At 42.8% G+C, this 20,753-nt stretch overlaps 1 protein-coding gene across 1 annotated transcript in view; it reads right to left on the bottom strand.

Moving 5' to 3' along the window:
• NEK5 (NIMA related kinase 5) overlaps positions 1–20,753 on the bottom strand; it is a 78,185-nt gene that overhangs the window by 46,389 nt on the left and 11,043 nt on the right. Inside the window, exons 3-9 of the mRNA XM_055140986.1 lie at positions 18,960–19,057; positions 15,194–15,277; positions 15,042–15,112; positions 13,292–13,378; positions 10,663–10,717; positions 8,581–8,781; positions 8,421–8,502 (exon numbers count right to left, since the gene is read on the bottom strand). Coding sequence (XP_054996961.1) covers positions 8,421–8,502; positions 8,581–8,781; positions 10,663–10,717; positions 13,292–13,378; positions 15,042–15,112; positions 15,194–15,277; positions 18,960–19,057 — 678 coding nt within the window. The remainder of the gene's footprint in view (positions 1–8,420; positions 8,503–8,580; positions 8,782–10,662; positions 10,718–13,291; positions 13,379–15,041; positions 15,113–15,193; positions 15,278–18,959; positions 19,058–20,753) is intronic.

Here is a 20,753-nt window from a genome sequence, read left to right as displayed (position 1 = left end):
TCTCTTTTTCTTAAGGAGAGATGCTCAGGGACCACAGGGCTACTCGGGGGACCATGAATGCTGGGATAGAAACCAGGGCCTCAAATATTCCAGACATGTTCTTTATCACGTGAGCCACATCCTTGACCCATACATTTATGCCCAGCAAGAGAAGTGCTGATGGGACATTCACTGTATCACTGTATCACTGTCATCCTGTTGCTCATCGATTTGCTCGAGCAGGCACCAGTAACGTCTCCACTGTGAGACTTGTTACTGTTTTGGGCATATAGAATATGCCATGGGTAGCTTGCCAGGCTCTGCCGTGCTAGTGGGATACTCTCGGTAGCTTGCCAGGCTCTCCGAGAAGGACAGAGGAATCAAACCCGGGTCAACTGTGTGCAAGGCAAACGCCCTACCTGCTGTGCTATCACTCCAGCCCTACAGATGAACGTGCCCGATCTCCCCACATTAATCGAGATTAAATATTCAATTTCTGGGCCATGGTGGGAGGCTCAGGGACATAATTGGAGATGCTCAGTGCACCAAATGTGGTGCCAGCAACAGAACCAGGTTTGGCCATGTACAAAGCAAGCACCTTACCTCCTGGGTTATCTCTCTGGCACAAAACGTGAATCTAATTTTTAAGGAACAGTTTATTGTTCCCACTAGACTAGCTATTTCCTGTAGAAAGCAGCCACAGCCTACGTGGTTGTGTACAGCTAGTGCCTGGCACGGGGCTTTGGAGGAACAGGCGCTCCAAATGGCTCCATGCCCGGGCTAACCAGGAACAGATGCCCACTCCTGTGTCTCCACATGGCCAAGGTGGAAAAGCTTCTGAAGTCAGCTGGCATTTGACATCAAACTCAGAAAGAAACTGCACAATAAAGAAACTCCCAACAAAATGAAAAGCAACCTACAGTACAGGAAAACATATTTGCAAGCCCTGTCTGAAAAGGATCAATAGCCAAAAGTCATAAAGAACTCATACAGGTCAATAGTACGTAAAGTGATTGTATGTGTAGTACTAGCAAAGTGAAAAAGAGAAAAAATAACACAGTAATAGCAAAGAAACCACAAACCCACAAACAACCCCTCTCCCCAATTTAAAGACTGGGTAGGACTGGGGACCAAAGGGCAGGAACCATGGGTTGGACCCCTGCACCTCTGGGACCCCCAGGAAGAAGGGCTAGGGAGATGTCTTGGGGCATTTATTATTATGTATTTTCTTTGAATGGAAGAAGATTACTTTCCCCAAGAATTATTTACTTTTTTTTATTTTTTGGGGTCACACCTGGTGTTGCACAGGGGTTACTCCTGGCTCACGCACTCAGGAGTTACTCCTGGTGGTGCTTGGAAGACCATATAGGATGCTGGGAGTCAAACCCTGGTCGGCCGCATGCAAGGCAAATGCCCTACCTACTGTACTATCACTTCAGCCCTTATTTACATATTTTAAGTAATAAAGAATACTAGCTTTTCTAAAAATAGAAATTAATGATAACTTTTACAGAAACAACATTATTAGGATAAATAAATGGAATTATCAGAGCTAGGATAATTACATTGCATTATTGTTTGAAATATATGACTAGGTCTCTAATGTCTTCTAAGGTATCTTTACTGACATCAAAATTTGTTCTTGTCTTCCTATTTTCATATTTTATTTTTTTTTTTAATTTATTTATTTTTAATTAGAGAATCACCGTAAGTGTACAGTTACAGATTTATACACTTTTGTGCTTATACTTCCCTCATACAAAGTTTGGGAACCCATCCCTTCACCAGTGCCCATTCTCCACCACCCGTAAACCCAGTGTCCCTCCCACCCTCCCCAATCCCATCTCCCCCCCACCCCACCCTGCCACTGTGGCAAGGCATTCCTTTCTGTTTTCTCTCTCTAATTAGCTGTTGTGGTTTGCAATAAAGGTGTTGAGTGGCCGCTGTGCTCAGTCTCTAGCCCTCATTCAGCCCGCAACTCCCTTCCCCCACATGGCCTTCGACTGCAATGTAGTTGGTGATCGCTTCTCTGAGTTGACCTTTCCCTGGAACGTGAGGCCAGCCTCGAAGCCATGGAGTCAACCTCCTGGTACTTATTTCTACAGTTCTTGGGTGTTAGTCTCCCACTCTGTTATTCTATATACCATAGATGAGTGCAATCTTTCTATGTCTGTCTCTCTCTTTCTGACTCATTTCACTCAGCATGAAACTTTTCATGCCCATCCACTTGACTACAAAATTCTTGACCTCCTTTTTTCTAACAGCTGCATAGTATTCCATTGTATAGATGTACCAAAGTTTCCTCAACCAGTCATCCGTTCTGGGGCATTCGGGTTTTTTCCAGATTCTGGCTATTGTAAACAGTGCTGCGATGAACATACATGTGCAGATGTTGTTTCGATTGTACTTTTTTGCCTCTCTGGGATATATTCCCAGCAGTGGTATTGCTGGGTCAAATGGGAATTCAATATCTAATTTTTTGAGAGTCGTCCAAATTGTTTTCCAGAAGGGCTGAACCAGTCGGCATTCCCACCAGCAGTGAAGAAGGGTCCCTTTCTCCCCACATCCTCTCCAACAGCGGTTGCTTTTGTTCTTTTGGATGTGTGCTAGTCTCTGTGGTGTGAGGTGGTATCTCAAAGTTGTTTTGATCTGCATCTCTCTGATGATTAGTGATGCAGAGCACTTTTTCATGTGCCTTTTGGCCATTCGTATTTCTTCCTTGGTAAAGTTTCTGTTCATTTCTTCGCCCCATTTTTTGATGGGGTTGGATGTTTTCTTCTTGTAGAGTTCAACCAGTGCTTTATATACCATTGATATCAACCCCTTATCTGATGGGTATTGTGTAAATATCCTTTCCCATTCTGTGGATAGTCTTTGTATTCTGGTCACTGTATCTCTTGCGGTGCAGAAGCTTTTTAGTTTAATGTAGTCCCATTTGTTGATCTCTGTTTTTACTAGATTGCTTAGTTCCGTGTCACCTTTGAAGATACCCTTATCTTCAATATCGTGGAGGGTTTCGCCGACCTTGTCTTCAATGTACCTTATGGTTTGTGGTCTAATGTTGAGGTCTTTAATCCATTTTGATCTGACTTTTGTGCATGGTGTCAGGTCAAGGTCTAAACCCATTTTTTTGCATGTGGCTGTCCAGTTGTGCCAGCACCATTTGTTAAAGAGGCTTTCCTTGCTCCACTTCACTTCTCTTGCTCCCTTATCAAAGATTAGATGGTCATACATTTGGGGTTGTGTGTAGGGATATTCCACCCTGTTCCATTGGTCTACGGCTCTGCCTTTGTTCCAGTACCATGCTGTTTTAATTGTTACTGCTTTGTAGTAAAGTTTGAGGTTGGGGATGGTGATGCCTCCCATCATCTTTTTCCCAAGAATTGTTTTAGCTATCCTTGGACGTTTGTTATTCCATATGAATTTTAGGATTGCTTGATCCATTTCTTTGAAGAATGTCATGGGTATATTTATAGGGATCGCATTGAATCTGTATAATGCTTTAGGGAGTATTGCCATTTTGACAACATTGATTCTCCCTATCCACGAGCAGGGTATATGTTTCCATTTCCTCATGTCCTCTTTGATTTCATGGAGTAGCGTTATGTAGTTTTCTTTGTAAAGGTCTTTTACTTCCTTGGTTAAGCTGATTCCGAGGTACCTGATTTTCTGGGGCACGATTGTGAATGGGATTGCTTTTTTCATGTCCCTTTCCTCTGCCTCATTGTTTGCATATATGAAGGCCATGGATTTTTGGGTATTGATTTTGTAGCCTGCAACTTTACTGTATAAGTCTATTGTTTCTAAGAGTTTCTTAGTAGAGGTTTTAGGCTTCTCTAGATATAGTATCATGTCGTCTGCAAATAGTGAGAGTTTGATTTCTTCCCTTCCTATCTGGATGCCCTTAATCTCTTTTTCTTGTCTAATAGCTATCGCAAGTACTTCCAGTACTATATTGAAGAGGAGTGGTGAGAGTGGGCATCCTTGTCTTGTGCCTGATCTCAGAGGAAAGGCCCTTAGTTTTTCCCCGTTGAGGATAATGCTTGCCGTAGGCTTGTGATAGATGGCTTCGACTATCTTGAGGAAAGTTCCTCCAAACCCCATTTTGGCGAGGGTTTTCATCATGAAAGGATGTTGGATCTTGTCAAATGCTTTCTCTGCATCTATTGATATGATCATATGGTTTTTATCTTTACTTTTGTTGATATGCTGGATTATGTTGATTGATTTCCGAATGTTAAACCATCCTTGCATCCCTGGGATGAATCCCACTTGGTCGTGGTGTATGATCTTTTTGATGAGTTGTTGGATCCTATTTGCTAGTATTTTGTTGAGGATCTTCGCATCGGTGTTCATCAGGGAAATTGGTCTGTAATTTTCTTTCTTAGTGGTGTCTTTGTTTGCTTTTGGTATTAGGGAGATATGTGCTTCATAGAAACTGTTTGGGAGAGTTCCTGTTTTTTCAATTTCCTGGAAAAGTTTGAGGAAAACAGGCAATAGGTCTTCTTTAAATGTTTGGAAGAATTCGCCAGTGAAACCATCTGGGCCTGGGCTTTTGTTTTTGGGGAGGTTTTTGATTACCGTTTCAATTTCCTTAACATTGATGGGTCTATTCAGGTATTCCAGGTCTTCTTTCTTCAGTCTTGGGAGATTGTAGGAATCAAGGAATCCATCCATTTCTTTTAGGTTCTCCTTTTTTGTGGCGTAAAGACTTTCAAAGTAGTCTCTAATGATCTTTTGAATCTCACTGGTTTCTGTTATGATGTCCCCCTTTTCATTTCTGATTCGATTTATTAGAGTTTTCTCTCTTTCTTTCTTTGTGAGACTTGCTAGCGGTTTATCAATCTTATTTATTTTCTCAAAGAACCAACTCTTTGTTTCATTGATCTTTCGGATTGTTTTTTTGGTTTCGATGTCATTAATTTCTGCTCTAATTTTTATTATTTCTTTCCTTCGGTCTGGTTTGGGGTCCTTTTTCTGGTCCTTTTCTAGGGTCTTGAGTCGTAAAGTCAAGCTATCTATGTGGGTCCTTTCTTCCTTCCTGAGGAATGCTTGGAGAGCTATAAATTTTCCCCTTAACACGGCTTTAGCTGCGTCCCATAGGTTTTGGTAGCTCGTGTCTTCATTCTCATTTGTTTCTAAGTATCTTTTGATTTCTTCCTTGATTTCCTTCTTGACCCACTCATTGTTCAACATGGAATTGTTTAATTTCCAGGTGTTTGATTTGATTTTCCGTATTTGTGGGTGGTTAGCTTCTATCTTCAGCGCATCGTGGTCTGAAAAGATGGTTGATACAATTTCTATTTTTCTGATTCGATTGAGGTATGTTCTGGGGCCCAGTACATGGTCTATTTTTGAAAATGTTCCATGTGCACTGGAAAAGAATGTGTATTCTTTCTTTTTGGGGTGTAAGGCCCTGTATAGGTCTATTAGGCCTCTCTCTTCAATTTCTTCATTCAGGGTCAGTGTTTCCTTGTTGAGTTTTGTTCTTGTGGATCTATCTAGAGGTGATAAGGCCGTATTGAAGTCTCCGACTACAATTGTGCTGTTAGTGATGTCCTCTTTGAAGTCTGTTAGGAGTCGTTTTAAATATTTAGCCGGTCGTTCGTTAGGAGCATATACGTTTAAGAGTGTGATTTCTTCCTGTTGTACATATCCCTTGATAAACAGAAAATGACCTTCGCTGTCCCTTTTGATCTTTTTCATCCTGAAATCTATGTTGTCGGATACCAGGATGGCCACTCCAGCTTTTTTAAGGGAGTTGTTTGCTTGGAGGATTGTTTTCCATCCTTTGACTTTGAGTCTATGTTTACTCTGTTTGTTCAGGTGTGTTTCTTGCAGGCAACAGAATGTTGGGTTTAATTTCCGGATCCATTTAGCCACTCTGTGTCTCTTGATAGGTGCATTTAGGCCATTGACATTGAGAGAGATTATTGTGATGTGGTTTTGTGCCATCTTTCTGTGGGATTTGTTGTTCTTATGGGGCTCCTCCTTGCCTTACAGTAGCCCCTTTAGACCTTCTTTCAAGATTGGTTTTGAGTCTATGAAGGACCTGAGCTGTTGTTTATCCGAGAAGTAGTGTATGGTTCCTTCGAGTTTGAGTGAGAGTTTAGCCGGATAAAGTATTCTTGGTGAGGCATTCATTTCGTTGAGTTTTTTCACTATGTCCCACCATTGTCTTCGGGCTCGGAGGGTTTCTTCTGACAGATCGGCCGTAAATCTGAGGGGTGCTCCTTTGTATGTGATTTCCCTCTTTGACCTTGCTACTTGTAGAATTGTGTCTCTATCTACAGCATCCGCCATTCTGACTATGATATGCCTTGGAGTCTTTTTATTTGGGTCTCTTTTTGCTGGCACTCTTCGTACTTCTTGTATCTGGACGCCTGCCTTCTCCAGCTCTGGGAATTTCTTAGTGATGATGTCTTTGACTATGTTTTTTTCATTGGGGTTACTTCCCTGTGGTTCTGGTACTCCAATGATTCTTATGTTGTTCCTCTTGAAGTCATCCCCCAGGGCTCTGATTCGCTCTATAGCCATTTTGAGGTCTTTGGCCATGATTTGTTGCTGTCTGTAAGCTTTCTGCAGCTCATCCTCAAGCTCGCTGATTCTGTCTTCGGCTGTAGTCATTCTGCTGTTGAGGGCATCTAGTGAGATTTTTATTTCATCTACCGATTGCTTTATTTGTGAGACTTCGGTTCGAAGGTTTGAAATTTCTGCTCTCATTTCTGCTCTCATTTCTTCGTGTATTTTCTTGGTAGACCGTTCCAGCGCTTGATTCATCTCCTCCCTTAATTTATTGGATGTCTGTTCCATATTTGCTTGGAGTAGGTCGACTCTCCTCCATATTTCCTCTCTGAATTGTTTATCTGAGAGGTCGTAGATGTTGGGAGACTCTTTTGAGGTTTCTAGTATCTTTTCTTCTCCCTCTCTTGGTGGAGGGGATTTTCGCTGTTTCTTCATATTGTCACAGAAGTGCAGAGTTGGAACCTTGTAGTTCTTTATTCCTCTTCCTGCAGGATGGAGATTGGTCAGGATCCGACGGCGGCGGCGGACAGGTGCCAGGCAGGGGCTTCAGGAGAAGCCCCGAGCCGCGGCGGGCAGGGGGCGGGGAGGGGACTTCTCCGCGCTGAGGCAGGCTCTCCAAGGGATTGCCTGTTTACCTGCAGGATGGAGATTGGTCAGGATCCGACGGCGGCGGCGGACAGGTGCCAGGCAGGGGCTTCAGGAGAAGCCCCGAGCCGCGGCCCCTATTTTCATATTTTAGAAACACATACAATGCACTTTCTCCTGTGCACCCACTTAACCACTTCTAAATATTCTCAATATAGATCAATATATAACACAGTATCAAACCAAACTCAATAGGGCAAAGAAGCTCTTCCCCCCCCCCCCATTTTCCTTAATTTTAGCTTATCCTGCAGTACCAGTTCCTTGAAGAAATTTTTCCAACTCCTCCTTATCCTTTAAGTTCAGATACTGGTTATGGCTAAATTGTAACCATTATCTGTTTCTCTTACTCTTGCAGACTCAATAATTTTTCTTCTTTAATTTCTCTCTCAGTCTTAAACACACACACACATATACAGAGAGAGAAAGAGAGAGAAAAAGAGAGAGAGAACTTGGCCATCTAATTTCCAGCAATAGAATTATTTCCCTTTTTATCATAGCCATAAAGCACGTCCTTATTTTCCTGGTACTACAAATTAATGCTTCCCATTCTGTTAACCAATTAAGCCCATGAGACGCATGTGGGTCTTTGCAAGAGAACAAAATAAGGGGAAGGAAAAAGGAAGGAAAGCGGGGGTGGGGCAGTAATGGGAAGAATTTATAAGCATCTATCCTCTGCTTTCTGAAATAGGTAAAGCTTCATCTCATCATCTGCGTCTGTCTGCAGAACCTCCGCTTATTCCCTACCTCTTCTCTGCACAAAGTGAGGCTGGTTCTAACTTCTCAGTGATCTCTTTATTAGTAAATTACTGCTTCATGGAATTCTTCTGCCTAATGAGGAGAAAAGAGATAAGTCCCCCAGGTCACATATGAGTTTTATATAAGTTCTTGGGCAATTCACCAGTACTACTGAATAAGATGAGTTTTTTTTCTCTGAGCTTAGATGGCTCATATTTTTCATTCTGTTTTGTTTTGGGACCACATGTGGCAGTGCTCAGGGCTTACTCCTGACTCTGCACTCAGAAGCCAGTCCTGGCGTTGCTCAGGGGACCATGTGGGGTGCTGGGGGTTGAGCCTGGGTCAGCCTCCCTCACTGTACTACTGCTCTGCCCGGACGGCTCACACCTATCGATATGATCAGCCCTATGTTATGCCTCTCTGCGTGAAGAGCCGTCGTGAATGTTTTAGGTTTGCATGTCTATGAACTTTCTATGAACCTCTTCTTATTCTCTGCCTCTGCCCTGCACAAAAGTTAAAGCTCTGCTCACTCTTACCATGAACTGCCTTCCCAGCAGGTCGAGAAACTGATGGTTTTGATCCGTTTTTGAGACTGTGCTTGAATTCTTCCTGAATGGCCTGGAACCAAACATACATGTCAAGACCTCACTAACCCAAAGCTCTGGCAAAATCCAGGCAGAATCATCTCAAAATTACCTCAGGAGTCAAGTGTTTGGCAATAAGTTTCTCTAAAAAGGGTCTTTTCAAGATGGAGTTGATAGATGGTCGGTCTCTAGCAGAGACTCTGAAAAGCTGAGATATCAAGGCCCGCAGGTCAGGGGAAAACTTTGGAGATATGGGGGTGAAGTGTGCTCGACAAATCTTCAGAACCAGTTGGTGTAAGTTGCTACCCTCAAACTGAAAGGACAAAGAATAATGATGGTATGTCAGCAAAAAGTACAACGTCATCTTTAAGAGTATTAGCATGAGAAAAAACATGAGATATATATTGTGTGTTACTGTGGATTAAGCCCAGCATGTAAATACTGTGAGTGACAGTAACAAGCCTAAACTCTCTATTTTGTATAATTTCAATAAGAATTGTTAAAAAAAAAAAAACAACAACTAAGAGTGGAGCTATATAGTACAGCGAGTAGGGCACTTACCTTGCATATGGCTGAATTGGGTTTGACCCCAGCACCCCTTATAGTCCCCTGAGCCCCTCCAGGAGTGACCCCCCACCCTGAGTAAAAATGAATGAAAATTAAAAGATTAGCAGGGTCTGCACCTTTGGGTGATGGATTTATTTGTATCTTCTTGGCTATTTATAACTTTTTTTTATTCCTTATATTTTTTCATAAGCCCAGCGGGTGGGCTGTTTGCCTAGCACATGGCCAACCCGGGTTCAATTCCTCCGTCTCTCTCAGAGAGCCCAGCAAACTACTGAGAGTATCCCGTCCACATGGCAGAGCCTGGCAAGCTACCCATGGCGTATTCAATATGCCAAAAACAGGAACAACAAGTCTCACAATGGAGATGTTACTGGTGCCCACTTAAGCAAATCGAAGAACCAGACCTTTGAGAGTTGGCAGGTCTAGTCAGGCCCCTGATAATGATAAAACAATGATCGTGATGGTGGTACTGATGAAGATGGCAGATAGAAGAGTTAACACCGCAGGTTAAAGGCCGCTGCCCATAGAGAAGGCCTGAGTGGCCACTGGCCCTTAGTGGACACTGGAAATTTAAATTTTAGGATGTTCCCACTCCTTCCTAAAGGTCCAGAGTGACACTTATCTGCCTAAACATGAAGACAGCGTTGGTGGCAGAGTACTTTGTTTCCTTCCCAGGAGTTTGGCACCTTGGCATGCAAAGGGCGTCGGGCGTCTCCCTGACTAGTCCCCAACTAAACCCTGGCACAGGGTCACTAATGAGCTTCCTCGGCTGATAGCATGACACATGTGTCGTCTCAGCTTGTGGCTAGGGGTGTGTGGTCATCAGGTGGGGCTTCATGGACAAGAGCTCTTGGAAATCTGTACCAAGACACTTCACCCCGTGTACATTTTCCCTTTGATTATATATGTATATATGTGTGTATATATACATACATTCATAAATACACTATTTTTACTTTGATATTTTGTCTTTTGTTTGGAGGCCACACCCAGCTGTGTTCTGGGGCTTTTCCTGGCTCTATGCTAACCCTATTTTGGGTTCCTTATGGTGCCAGGCATGGACTGAGGGTCAAGCCCATTCAGATAAGCAGCTACTCCCTACACTACCACTCTGGCCCCAAACACTTGAATTTTTTAAAGACAATATGCTAAATAGTCTCTTCTCCAGCTTGGATATGCCTCCTTCCCTTCCCTTTTTCATACAATATCGCTTGGATGTGGCACCTGCACATGTGGCTTTGTGATCTCTGGGGTCCTGGCTGGTGGGGGGGACGGGGTGGAGGATGCACACCGCTGAGGCTCAGGGTCCCAAACAGCAGGGATTCTGGGGCCATGCTCTGCACACGGGATGCAACCAGGTATCAAAATCACAGTCTCCGGCTGGCAAGGCAGGGGCACTTGCATTTGAGCTTGCCCTGGCCCCCAACTTGGATATTTTACTCCATAATATAGAATCAACATCTCTTCATGCTGGTATAGGAAAGATTATCCATCCTCCACCAAAGACTGTCCATATAATTTTTAGTGCTCAAAAAAAAAAACTACCATTAACCTTTTTCACTCAGAAGTTGATTTCACTCACACAGTTTCACTGATTAAATGCTAGCCTGATGACAAACATACTTACAGGATGTCTGAGCGTGCAGAGTTCATACAAGACACAGCCAAGAGACCAAATGTCCCTGAGGAAGATAATAGTTTACATAGCAAGCAAATATTCCTAATACTCAATGAGAGCATTTACCCCTAGAACCTTATATTTGTGTCATTTTAGAATTTTAAGTAGGTTGACCACTTTAACAAATGCTTTTAGATGCATCATCAATTCTCATTCTTATTAAGATAAAACATAAATGAAAACAATATTTAGTTTGTCCAAATCCCAGCAGAGAAGAAGTATACAAACTGTGTTACATGGAAGGAAATTTATAAAACTGCCCATAGATCAAATAAAGCACAAAGAATTTCAGTGAATCACTGGATATTCATTCCTATAAGAAAGGTCAGTTGTGAAGCCCCCTGCCAATTGCACCCACCACCATCCCAGAAACCCCCACCCCTGTATCCACAAATAAGCATTCTTTATGACAGATTTTATCTGCTGGCCCTTGCATTTCCCTACTCAGAGATGACATCTGCCACAGAGCTATCAACCCAGACTTCACAGCATGCATCTCCCTCCTGAGATGAGTCCAAATACACACTTCCTATTCGCCAGGATATTAGAAAATCATATGGTTGCCCAAACACATACTTGCTTGTGTTGCCTTAATGAAATATTTTTTTCCTATTGCAATCAGCCTACCTGGAGCAACAGATATAAGCCAGAGCCTTCCTTAGAAGCTACTGGAGAAGCAATAAAGCAGGCTCTCTCCCTGTTGGTCTTCGTTCCTTGGCTAGGCCCTGGCTGGACTCTTTATTACATATACTACTCTATTACTAATGTCTGAATTTGTTGTACAGTTGTAATTATTTCGGTTAACAGCTAAGATGGATGGCTCAAACTTCAACTTCATGTTCTCAAAGAAGATGTGGGCAGTGAACTGGAATGTGACTTGTCCATGGAACACTGCCTTCATATGTGAGGAAATTTGTTTTGATAGAATCCAGGTGATATGGGGAGGTAAAATATTCCTACACACGCTCTTCACAGACCCAGTTAGAGTCTGTCATGAGCACAGTCTCCAGCATTCAATAAACAGTTGAAAAATGTAATATAGGATTCTAGACCAGCTCCTTAGTACTCAGTTTATGGAAGATGTTTAGTAAGGAGTTTTCTTTCAGAACAAAACCCATAGTTATTCCTAAAAGGTCACAGGGAAAATAAGTGAAGTGAAAGAAGCAAGAAGCATCAAATGAGAAGGAATCAGTAAGGTGTGGTAACGGGGTCCAACACTTCCTTTGCATGTGGAGGGGAGCAGAGAGAGACAGTCAAGGGCGAAACAGAAGACCAAGTAGGTTTCTAGAGTTTCTAGAAGCTCCCTGTTCACTTCTGTTCACACAAAACTTAGTCTTTTCAGGTTTTCTCTTGGCCCAAATTCCTCCTCTGTCTCCAGGTGTGTTCTGTAGCCAGTGGGGTGAATTCATCAGCTCACAGAAGTGCTTAAGGGATGAAGTACAGGGAACCATGCTGAGGACAGTGGAGAAGTTGAGGCTGGCTTTGGTTTCTGATCTCCACGGGGCAGTGGCTGCCAGCTAAAGATAAGCCAAATCAGAGGAATTCAATGTCAACTCAATGTTTAGAGAGAAGGGACAGAGCCACAGAGCCCAAGCTCGAAGTTCATGAAGGCTAGTGCTGCTCCGGCCCACCAGGTTCCCCACCCCCCAGCTCTCACCCCCCCCACACACAAAGGTCTTCCCTGGCTGCATTCCTGCTTCTGGAGAAGTCAGATCCCAAGGGGTGTGGTCAGGGTGGGGGTCAAAACCCAAGGGGGGCAAGAGCACCATGCCACAGAGACGCCTTTGGACCCTGTACCAGGCTGTTTCATCTGGGTAAACCTGGGGGTGGTGGTGAGTCCCTCCACTCACCCAACAGAGCCCCAGCAGCAAAAAAACTCCAGAACCCAACTGCTGCCATGCACACAACTGATCTCTACAGGCCCGGGAGAGCCTCATCCATGAGTGAATCTGCTGAGAAACTCGGGTATGTGGGTTTTGTGACCCAAATCTCCAGGCTCGCAGAGTCAGGAATCAGTGACCTTCCCCCATCTCCCTGTTCTTCAGGGGTCCTGGCAGTCATGCCCATGAACTGCCTCTGGCGCCACAAAAGCTCATTAATGGGCCATGATCCAGAGACTCACAAATAAATCTCTTAGAAGAGAGCAACATGAGAATACACCACAGAGATGTCTCCAGGCCCCAAAGTCACCTTCACGATAAAATTAGCCCCAGCTGTAAAACAAGAATAACAACAACAAAAACCCCAAGGGGCCTGGGGTGGGGAGCCGGGGGAAGGACGCTAACAGGAGTGAGGAGCAAGAGAGAGGGAAAAGCATATTTTCTTAAAGCCTACTCTTTAACACTGCAGAGGAACATAGGTTATTCCCTTTGTAAATCTGCCATCTGTGTTTTACCTTCGCGGTTTACTTGACGTGAGAAGAGTCCTTCTTCCAGAAGTTCAAAAGCTTCAGGGCACACGGAAATAGTGGGAGACCCCCGTTGAAGCCCCAATTTCACAGATGAAAGAAGCAAACGTAGCAGAAGAGATAGCCTGTTTGACTTTACAAAGACTTTCCAATGGATAGTTAGCAACTCACGTTTTGTTGTTGTAGGGTTTATTCTGACATATCTCTGGGGACAGGTAGTAAGGTGTTCCAACACATGTTCTAGCAAGTTCCATGGAACTGGGATATTATACCAAATAATAAAATAGCACAGTTTATTACTGGAGTAAGAAGGGGTCAGTAAGACATGGACATACAAGAACAGGTGTGAATAAATGTCACAAAATGTGTCCATTAAAATAAGGCAAAACATTGTATATTTATACTAGAATAATAAAGCCAGATGATTTTTTTCAGTTAAACAACTCTAAAACTATATCTTCCTATAAACTACACCTTTTAAAACATTATGAATTAAAGGCCCCACAATGGCTGGGGGCTGTGTCTTAGATCTAGAACACCATCTTCACATGTGTGAGGCCTTGGGTTTAATCCCTGGTATCTCAAAAAACAAAAACAAAGAAGTACCATTGTTTTTTTTTTTTTTTTTTTTTTTTTTGCTTTTTTGGGTCACACCTGGCGATGCACAGGGGTTACTCCTGGTTCTGCACTCAGGAATTACCCCTGGCCGTGCTCAGGGGACCATATGGGATGCTGGGATTTGAACCCGGGTCGGCCACGTGCAAGGCAAACGCCTTACCCGCTGTGCTATCTCTCCAGCCCCAGTACCATTGTTTTATTATAAAGCTCCATTAGAAAAGTTTTTCTCTCTCAAATAATCATAGGGATAGAATCTTATTATTTAAAAATGTGGAAAATATGAAAAGAAAAAAGTACTCATAATTTTACTAGCCCTAAACACCTATTATTAAATTTCTGATATAGTTCTTTATTGTTCTTTTTCTTTTCTTTTTTAGTTGAGAGGGGTGGCACACCCAGCGGTGCTCAGGGCTTAGTCCTGGCTCTGTGCTCAGGAATTACTCCTGATGGTGCTCAGAGGACCACATGGGGTGCTAGGGATCAAACCCAGGTCAGCTGTGTGCAAAGCAAACACCCTACCTTCTGTAGAATTGTCCCAGCCCTATCTTATGCTTTTTATAAGCATATTTTTCACATTGCTATAATTAGTGAATTGAAAATTCAGAATTCCACTTTCAATTTATGTAACAACAATTTCCTCATAATAGCAAAAACTCTTCAAGTTTGTGAATGTTAATGATTGCATAACATTCTGCTTCATGACTGTGCCAAATGTTTCAAAAAAACATTTGTTTATTTGGTTCAGAGGTGACACTCAGAGGTGCTCAGGGCTTACTCCTGGCTGGGCTTGAGGGGCCATAAAGGTGCCAGGGACTGAACCCAGGTCAACTTGTGCCAGACAAACTCCGTACCTGTTGAACCATGTTTCTGGCCCCACTGTGCCAAGTTTTTATTAAGTTTCACCACCCTGCATGTGCTAGACATTTCAATTATTCTACTTATCAAATTACTCTCTTGGAACAAATTCCCAGAAATAAAATATGTTAAATTTCTTGATATTTATTACTACCAAATTGTCTACGAAAACATTTGCACCAATATATTCCCCCCACCCACCCCCAGTCAGGGTGAACGTGTCTGTTGCACTAAACAACTCACTAGCTTCAAGCATGTTAAAAGTCACATCTCATTCAATCAAATATATCATACCACATATTACTACCATTCCTCTACTCTACCAAGGTTATATAAACAGTTACTTGCAGTTATTTGAAAGCCATGCTAAAAATACCATAATTCATTAAACCCAAAAATACATATTTTGGCTGTTATAAATAGAAAAAAAAAGATTTTAAGTACTTACTTGTTTAGGACTCTTGCTATACCAAAGTCCCCAAGCTTTACAACACTTCCACTCTTGCTAAGAAATATGTTCTATAAATGGAAAGAATGGTACATCAATAGCTACATTTTAAGAAAACAGAGTTCTATCTCGTCTTCTCTCTGAGCTGTTACCTGGGCTTTGATGTCCCTGTGTAAGATCTTCCTGTCATGAATATGTTTTAGTCCTAGAGAAATCTGTACGAACCAACTCAGAATCTGAAGAGGGAACGTGAAAGAAAAACTAGTCAGCAATTTAGCCATGAAATGTTTTCATGGTAACATACAAAAAGAGACCAATTATACTATATGTATGTGCACATATGCTTATGAATCAAGCAAGTAAATATATCATTTTATCATATTATTTTCACTTTACAATCAGAAAAATAAAGATGCAGAAAGGTGCGGGTTGTGTTGGTATTAAAAGAAACTCCCCTGTGACATACCAGAAAAAGATCAACAGAAGCAGCTGAAAGGGAGATAGTTAATGATATTTTTTGATCTTTTTAGCACTAGGCTGCAAACTGTATCAAGATATTAGACAACATAGAGTGTGGCACTATAGGTTTTAGTTCCTTTTATTTTGGGACCCACACCTAGTAGTGCTCAGGGCTTACTCCTGGCTCTGCACTCAGAGATCACTCCTGGTGGGTTTGGGGGACCGTATGGGATGCCAGTGATGCCAACTGGGTTGGCCACGTGCAAGGCAAGCGTCTTATCCCCGGTATTATCTCTCCAGACCCTGTAGCTTTCTTCTTTCTAATGGAAAGAGTGGCAAGGTCAGAGGAAGAGGGAGAGGAAGAAGTAGAGAATCTTTGAGGGTATTAAAATATGTAATAATCATCCATATGTATGCATATGATATAAAAATAACACAACTTCTTTTTTGAAAATTGAATCACTGTGAAATAGACCTCACAAAGTTACTCATGATTGGGTTTCAGGCATACAATATTCCAACACCCATCCCTCCACCAGATAACAGAAATTCTTAAAACTTAAAAAAAAATTTAATTGAATCACCATGAGATAGACCATTACAAAGCTATTCAAAACTGGTCATACAGTGTTCCAACACCCATTCCTCCATTCCTATAAGTTTCCCAGCACCAGTATCCCCAGTTTCTCTCCCACTACCCACAACTTCCTTTCACCCACCTAGCCTGCCTCTATGGCAGGCATTTCTCTTCTCTCTCTCTCTCTCTCTCTCTCTTTCTCTCTCTCCCCTCTCCTCTCTCTCCCTGTCTTTCTCTCTCTCTTTCTCTCTCTCCCCTCTCCTCTCTCTCCCCCTGTCTTTCTCCCTCTCTCTCCCTCTCTCTCTCTTCTCTCTCTCTCTCCCCCCTCCCTCCCTCTCCCCCCTCTTTCCTTTTGAGAATTGTAGTTTGCAATAAAGATGCTGAAAGGTTATCACGTACATCCCTTTATCTATTTGCAACACTCAGTTCTTGTCCAGCATGATCATTTCCAACTATTACTGTCATACTGACCCCTTCTCTAACTTATCTACCTCTACCACCTCTGGGAATATGCCCTGGGGGCCCCAAAACACACAGCAGAAACACCATCTGCACTTCTATATTCATTGTAGCACTATTCACAATAGTCAGAATCTGAAAACAACCTGAGTGCCCAAGAACAGATGACTGGATAAAGAAACTATGGTACATCTACACAATTAAATACTATGCAGCTGCTAGGAGAAATGAAGTCATGAAACTTGCTTATAAATTCTTAAAACTTTTTAAACCTTTATTTTTTAAGTCATGATTTTATTTTCTTTTAGCTGGCCATGTGCCTTTTTGTTAAATGTGCCCCTTGAAATTTATTTAAACTCTTCTAACGTGTCATGAATTTTTTCACCCGCCACATTATACAAAGAGAAGAAAAAACTAGGGAAAAAAAGAGGTATTCCATATGCTAAGATCTTATTATAGTTTTAATTCTTTCCCAACAAAAGGAAATATAGTTCAAAGTTTTGTAAAGGTAAGATTTTTTTTTTTTTTTTTTTTGCTTTTTGGGTCACACCCAGCGATGCTCAGGGGTTACTCCTGGCTTTGCACTCAGAAATTACTCCTGGCAGTGCTTGGGGGACCATATGGGATGCCGGGGATCGAACCCGGGTCGGCCACATGCAAGGCAAACGCCCTACCCGCTGTGCTATCGCTCCGGCCCCCAAGGTAAGATTTTTTTTAATTAACTGAGCAAAATTAGAACTGCCAAGGAAGAAAGGAGTAATTCTATAAATATATAATTGAATATAAAGTTAACATATAAAATACTTGATTAAGTTTAGAGAGCTAAAGAATATTGATTCCTTGGTCGTTCGTACATTCACAACTGTCCTTTTTCTACAGTTATATATTTTCAAACGCTCCATTGCTTAGAAGGAAGCTGTATAGGCATGACGTATTTAAATGAGAACTAGGGTGAAGGAAGAGTGGCCCACGGGAAGTGGGGGTGTTCCTGTGCCATGCTGGCGGGCGCATCAGTCAGGTGCCCAGCTCCGTTCCTCTCCACACACATTCCTGTCTTGTCTACAAGCACCGCTCCCAGCAGGGTCCCAAAAGAAGCTCAGCACACAGAAGAAAAATTTTTTTGTGCAAAGAGAAAATAGGAATGGGGGCCATTGCCCTTCACCTTTTCTCTCCTCTCTCTCAACAGTCAATGAAACGAAATAGCTATTGCCGAGACGATGCTCCCTTTTTCCTAGCCAAGTGACAGCACTGTTTCACAGCAGAAAATGAGATAGTGAAGGGAAGAGTAAAGTAGTAAAGATATCATATTTAAATAGAGTCAGGAACAGGGACTGGAGCAATAGCACAGCGGGTAGGGCTTTTATCTTGCACGCAGCCAACCTGGGTTCGATTCCCAGCATCCCAAATGGTTCCCTGAGCACCGCCAGGAGTATTTCCTGAGTGCAAAGCCAGAAGAAACCCCTGTGCATCACCAGGTGTGACCAAAAAGCAAAAAATTAAAAGAGTCAGGAACATCTATATTCATCATCATCATCATCATCATCATCATAACCATCCCGTTGATTGCTGAATTTCTCAAGCAGTCTCAGTAACCTCTCCATTCATCCAAGCCCTGAGATTTTAGAAGCCTCTCTCTACTCATCCTTCCAACAATGCCGTACTGGAGGCTCTTTCAGGGTCAGAGGAATGAGACCCAGCTTGTTACTGGTTTTGGCATATTAATACACCATGGAGACCTTCCCAGGCTCTCCCACGTGGGCAGGAAACTCCCAGTAGTTTGCCAGGTTCTCCCAGAGGGAGAAGTAGGCTATAAGATATCGCGCAGCCGCAAAGCGGCCTTGTGCTTCTGGGAGCTTGCTTTTAAGTCTCGGATTCTGGTCGTTGACAGGATTACACGGCACCGGGGTAAATCCCTGGGTGTGACCGCCTAGCTACTGGGAAATGGGAAATCTGGGAGGAGGAGGCCCAGTCCCAATATTCAGATTTTTAAAATTTGGTTTTTGCTTGGTGGCCACACCTGGCAATGCTCAGGGCTTAGTCCTGGCTCTGCCGGGGTCAGTACTGGCCGACTTTGGGAGACCATATGGGGTGCCAGCCATGTTCAAGGCAAAACCCCATACCAACTATCTCTCCAGTCCCTTATATTTAGAGTTTTTTAAGTCATGAAGATTTACCTAAGAGACATTCTACACAAAATTGTCTGAAACAAGATACTATCTTATCTCAGGAAAATGTCATGCTTGAAAAACAGATTCAATTTAAGTTGCATCACAAACGAAACCTATCAAGAACATTGATCAATTCTTTCACAGTTTGAATTTCTGTACTAGAAATCAGATCTCATGAAAACATGGTTTACTATCTATGGCGTTCTAACTTTAACTGCCCAAGGTGATAAAAAGGCAAATGGGAAATGTTTTTACCTGGTCTTCACTGAACAACACTCCTCGTTGTTTACTGATCCTCTCCATGAGATCTCCTCCATCACAATACTCCATCACAATGAACAGACTGTTGTTCTCTGTGAGAAAAAAAGCACCACTCAGAGCCGACAAGGATTTCAGAGAGTGCTTACACACCTGCATTTCAGCTTCTGGGGGAAAGAATAGAACAGAATAGCAGTATAAAGTAGCTAAAACTCTGGTTGTAGAATTGAGTGGGACTGGGCTCTTATTACTGCAGTACATACTTTCTGTGCTCTGTGACTCTGGGTAAATTATTTTTATTTCTCTCAGTTGCATTACCTCATCTGTAAGTGGAGATAGTAATACAGAAGGCCCTCTTGGGACTGCTATAAGGATTAGGGACAGGGAGATAACCCAGGGGTTAAGGCTCATGCCTTGCCTGCACTGGACCCTGGTTCAATCCCTGGCACTGAATCCCCCCACACCCCCAATCCAAGTATCCCTGGATACAGCCCTGGAGGCCCATGACCACTTCTGGGGTGACCATGGTGGTCTCCAACTTCCTCAGGTACAGGCTGGCCAAGTATGGCCAAAGAGGTCCCTGATCCCCCTGAGCACAGCTTGAGGAGATGACCCCCCCACCCCCAAAAAACAAAAGGCTAAATGACTTGGCTCCAGTCACATGCTTAGAATAGTGTCTATACATAATGAGTGTTCATTAATATTCCTGAAAAGAAGTGAGAAGTCTGCTGTAAGTTAACAGCTTTGACTTCACCAAAGCCTCTGGGAGAATTTTTAGAGTCCTCTTAAATTTAGATATAATTTTTTAAAATCTGATATTTAGTCAACAATATTGTTGAATACAACAGACACACTTCTTTCTTTGTGGGCCACACCCAGTAGTGCTCAGGGCTCTGTCCTCAGGAATCACTCCTGGTGGTGCTCAGGAAACCGTATGTGGTACTGGGAACTTAAGACGGGTCAGTCACATGCAAAGCAAGCACCCTACCCAGTCTGAAATCCCTCCAACCCCACAGACAATCTTCTAACTGGCATCTGCTCGATGGGGCTGCCAGCTCCTGCTTGCTCCCACTGAGTCAGACCAAGATTGTGGTATTCATTCCCAGATAAATTAATGCCAGAGCTGGGGAGAAAGCTCAAAGGGCTGCACAGGAGGCCTGGTTTCCAACCCTGGCAACAAATAGTCCCTTGGACACCAGCAGGAGTAACTCACCAGGCTTGGAATAGTTCTTGAGCACTGCCAGGTGTCACCCAAACACACATAAAAAGTACCAAATAGTTTATGCCAATTATCCCTGTTATTTAAACAATTATGTATATTGATAAAATATTTCTTAAAAATTTACTTCTACCAAAAAAAAGCTGCATTGAATGATTTATAATACGAAGTAGCTTTTTAAAAATATACATCTGAAATTGTTCTAGATGTTGAATAGGACAGATGGGAAATATTTGAAAGAATTGTAACAAAGAATATCTGTAAATTCTTATTCCATTCCAAAGAAATAAAATTACAAATGAGAGGCAAAGTCTATGTAGCACTGTATCACTGTCATCCCATTGCTCATCGATTTGCTTGAGCGGGCACCAGTCACGTCTCCATTGTGAGATTGTTACTATTCTGGGCATATCAAATGCTCCATGGGTAGCTTGCCAGGCTCTGCCGTGCGGACGGAATACTCTTGGTAGCTTGCTGGGCTCTCCGAGAGGGATGGAGGAATTGAACCCGGGTCGACCGTGTGCAAGGCAAACGCCCTACCTGCTGTGCTATCGCTCCAGTCCAAAGTCTAT

Source organism: Sorex araneus, chromosome 1 (assembly GCF_027595985.1).
Source record: "Sorex araneus isolate mSorAra2 chromosome 1, mSorAra2.pri, whole genome shotgun sequence".
Classification (NCBI taxonomy): domain Eukaryota; kingdom Metazoa; phylum Chordata; class Mammalia; order Eulipotyphla; family Soricidae; genus Sorex; species Sorex araneus.
Note: the sequence above shows the minus strand (reverse complement) of the source record. Positions and strands in the feature narration are given on the sequence as shown.